The sequence below is a fragment of the Zerene cesonia genome, chromosome 26, assembly GCF_012273895.1.
Source record: "Zerene cesonia ecotype Mississippi chromosome 26, Zerene_cesonia_1.1, whole genome shotgun sequence".
NCBI lineage: Eukaryota > Metazoa > Arthropoda > Insecta > Lepidoptera > Pieridae > Zerene > Zerene cesonia.
Window position 1 is genome coordinate 6,585,375 of NC_052127.1, and position 3,289 is coordinate 6,588,663.

General features: G+C 41.3%; 1 protein-coding gene across 1 annotated transcript in view; it reads right to left on the bottom strand.

Annotated features, from left to right (window-relative positions):
• Positions 1-327: 327 nt before the first annotated feature.
• The window catches only part of LOC119837219 (non-canonical poly(A) RNA polymerase protein Trf4-1-like), a 21,957-nt gene continuing 18,995 nt past the window's right edge, over positions 328-3,289 (bottom strand). Inside the window, exon 9 of the mRNA XM_038362746.1 lies at positions 328-3,058. Coding sequence (XP_038218674.1) covers positions 2,805-3,058 — 254 coding nt within the window. The 3' untranslated portion in view covers positions 328-2,804. The remainder of the gene's footprint in view (positions 3,059-3,289) is intronic.

Below are 3,289 nucleotides of genomic sequence, written 5' to 3' on the forward strand. Positions count from 1 at the left end.
GTCTTAGGTTGTCCGCGGGGGGTCAGCACGGGGGTCAGCACGGGGGACAGGCTGGGAAACCCACGAGTTATACTATTGAGGATGTCATGCTAATTATGAATTGAAATCTATTAGCGCTACCTCTGATTTTCATTTTAAGAAAGAGAAACTAGTTGTTCAGATTTATACTCCATTTCCATAATTATGCCTCACTCGAAATACGGAAAATTATTTCTGCTGTCTAATGCGTTTGACAAGATAATTATAACAATTTTTTTTATTAATTTCTGAACATATAGTCAATTCCTTTTATCCCCGTACTAACCCACGTTTTTTCTAGCATATTGATAATTTTTTTTTTTTACAATTTTTACGTTTTATAAAACCGATATCGCATGTTATACCAATAGTACGCCCTATATCTAGCAGAGCTAAGTTTTGTTCAAAGCTAGTCCATGATATTCACACGGTTACAACTAACCTACGTTGCGTGCGGTCGGGGACTAACTGTACGCTCAGGTGTAGCGTTTAGCAAGGGAAACATTTCTAAATGAATATAATATTGTTGTTATTACATATACGATGTATATAGCGGTACTTTAATGACTACCAAGAGCATTGAAAAACTTAAAAACATCTGGAAAAACTGATGGGTCTGGAATTTGAAAAATCTCCATATAAAAAATAAAATAAAGTATTATTTCTATGAAACAAAGCCTACTTCTACTCCTTTACAACGAAATTAATTTTAAAAGGTCCAGTCTATCTCGAACCCTTTCTAAGCCCTACACCCAACGCCAGAGACGTGCCACCAGCGCACAAGTCTTATATACAACAACACACACACGCACGGCACTAAATTGTCCATTAAACATTGGCAGTGTTATGTGTAACCACTAATACTCTCCACTATTTTAAAAACGTTTCAAATTTATGAAGGAATAACAGATTTTGTTTACTTATACTTTGTATTACTACTTTGTCACGCGTCTGCTATTCAGAAACAAATCCAGACTAATTGTTGTAATTATCAAAATCTGTCTATCCGTTCTTCCTTTCTTAACAATTCTTTTAGAAATACTTAAGTAACTTTTGGCATATATCCTTAGACAGCCCTTATCCCATTTTGGACTATCCTTATTAATATTGTAAATGCAAAAGTGCTTTTGTTTCTCTGTCTTTGTAAATGTTGTAAAACGCGCCATGTTTTATGATACAATTATTAGTCTGGAGATACTTAGATAACTAGAGATTGAAATACTCCGCACACCGCATTGAAACATTTCATTCCCAGGAGATTCCGAGTATTTCCAAAATTTACACTATAAAAATCTAGACTTGGAATATTGTAAATGTGTGTATCAGAAGGATGTCAGTTTATTAGTGAACCACACAAGTCACAAACTGTCGGTCTAGACATAGTCGAGTCTACACATTACATCTACACACTATTTATATATAACAAGTCTAGTTTTCTTTAATGTATTTCATTTGAAAGAATTTATCTCTTCAGTCACTGTCGTATTTGTTCAAGCACGATTTAAAACTCATTTAGCCGTCTATTCCTAATATGTCTCCCTCATATTTCTGCCAATCATCACAATACATGGTACAAGTAAACTGTTATTTCATCATAAATTCAGTCTCAACAATTAGTTACAAGTATATTAATTTATTTTCACGTATATTTCGGTAATCTGCTCTATGATAAACATATTTAGCCCCAAGTCTGTTTCGTTTTATATTATCGCAAATAACTAGTGAAACTATTTTCACTTTTAAACGTGCACATTAAGAATCGATTGGGGCCGATAGATGACGTCACACTAATATTTCTCGCTACGCAATGTCACTGTCACTGCGTCGCGCGTCACGTCACGTAACTCACGCGTTATACATCGCGTGTCGTAACGTCACGTGTTTGTCGTCACAAGAGACAACGACACGTGTTATATGTTGAGTCACGTCACGTGTTGAAAGTATTGACGACGGGCGAAGAGATATCACAGCGATATTGCAGCAGTGCCACGTGTGGTACGGGACCCCTTATGTATCGGGATGTACATTGTCACGCGTTGTCGCGCCTAGGTTTTTATAGATTCTAATTTCGCTCACGCAGCATCACGTGGTACGGCTAAGATCCGTGACGTCACTGTAGTGTTACGAGTACAGTGAATACGCGCATATCACGAGGAAGAGATGAACGATTGGTGTCACAGCTACAAGTGGTGACGTCCGTCACGCGTTTAAAATGTGACACAATTATTATTTATTGCGAAATATAACATTATGCTAGAGCGTCACGCTAAATTCTTCTATCCTTACATATATGTGACAGCATGAATATCTTCAGAGGTCACTTATATTCACTTTAAAGATAACGCGTGCGACATCAATATACAATATAAAATATCACAACAGAGCACGTGTAACATAGTGTGACGTCACGTATCGCGTATGGTTTGTCATAGGCAAAAAACATCGAGAAGGTGTGACGTCATCTACAACACATCTTCACGTGTAATGTGCCATATCGCAGTCACGTATATCATATGGGCTTGCGACATCATGTTTAATGTCATGTACGATATTCGACGTATAGAGATCTCCACGCGTCTGCACATCGACGTGCATATCAATATTTATCGCGCGACGCCGGCTGCAACACGGTGTGACGTCACGTGGGGCGCGGCACACGCGTGCGCGTCTACGCGTGTTCCGCGGCGGTGTCACATCACTGCGGGCGGCGCTCGGGTGCGTGTCGGTCCCGCGTCCCGCGTCCCTTGTCACGCGCGCTCGTCCCTGGCGGCGCGCGCGCGTCGGCCTCATCGCGGCTGCGCGAGCTGGCGGCGCTTCTTGTGGCCGCGGTCGGCGCGGTAGCGCGGCGGCGAGTGACGGCGCTGCTTCGAGCTGAAGGCGCGCCCGCAGCGCTTGTGCTCGCCGCCCGCGCCCCCCGCGCCGCCCGCGCCGCCCGCCCCGCCCGCGCCGCCCGCACTGTTCCCCGAGCTGTTCGTGGTGCCGCCGCCACCGCTGCTGCTGCTGTTGTTGTTGTTGTTGTTGTAGCGCGCTTGCATTACACCTGCCGGTTTTATACACGATATAGTATCGGTTCTGAATATATTCTATAATAACATGTTTCGACTGTTACATCAAGGCTTTTATCAACATACAAAATATATGTTTATGAAACAACTCAAATTTACGATTAATAACCTGAACTAGATATTGAAAAAGTTGAATATACTTAGTCTGGCCATAAATACTGTTACACTTAATTATAAAAAAATATTACATTTGAATTTCGAATCTG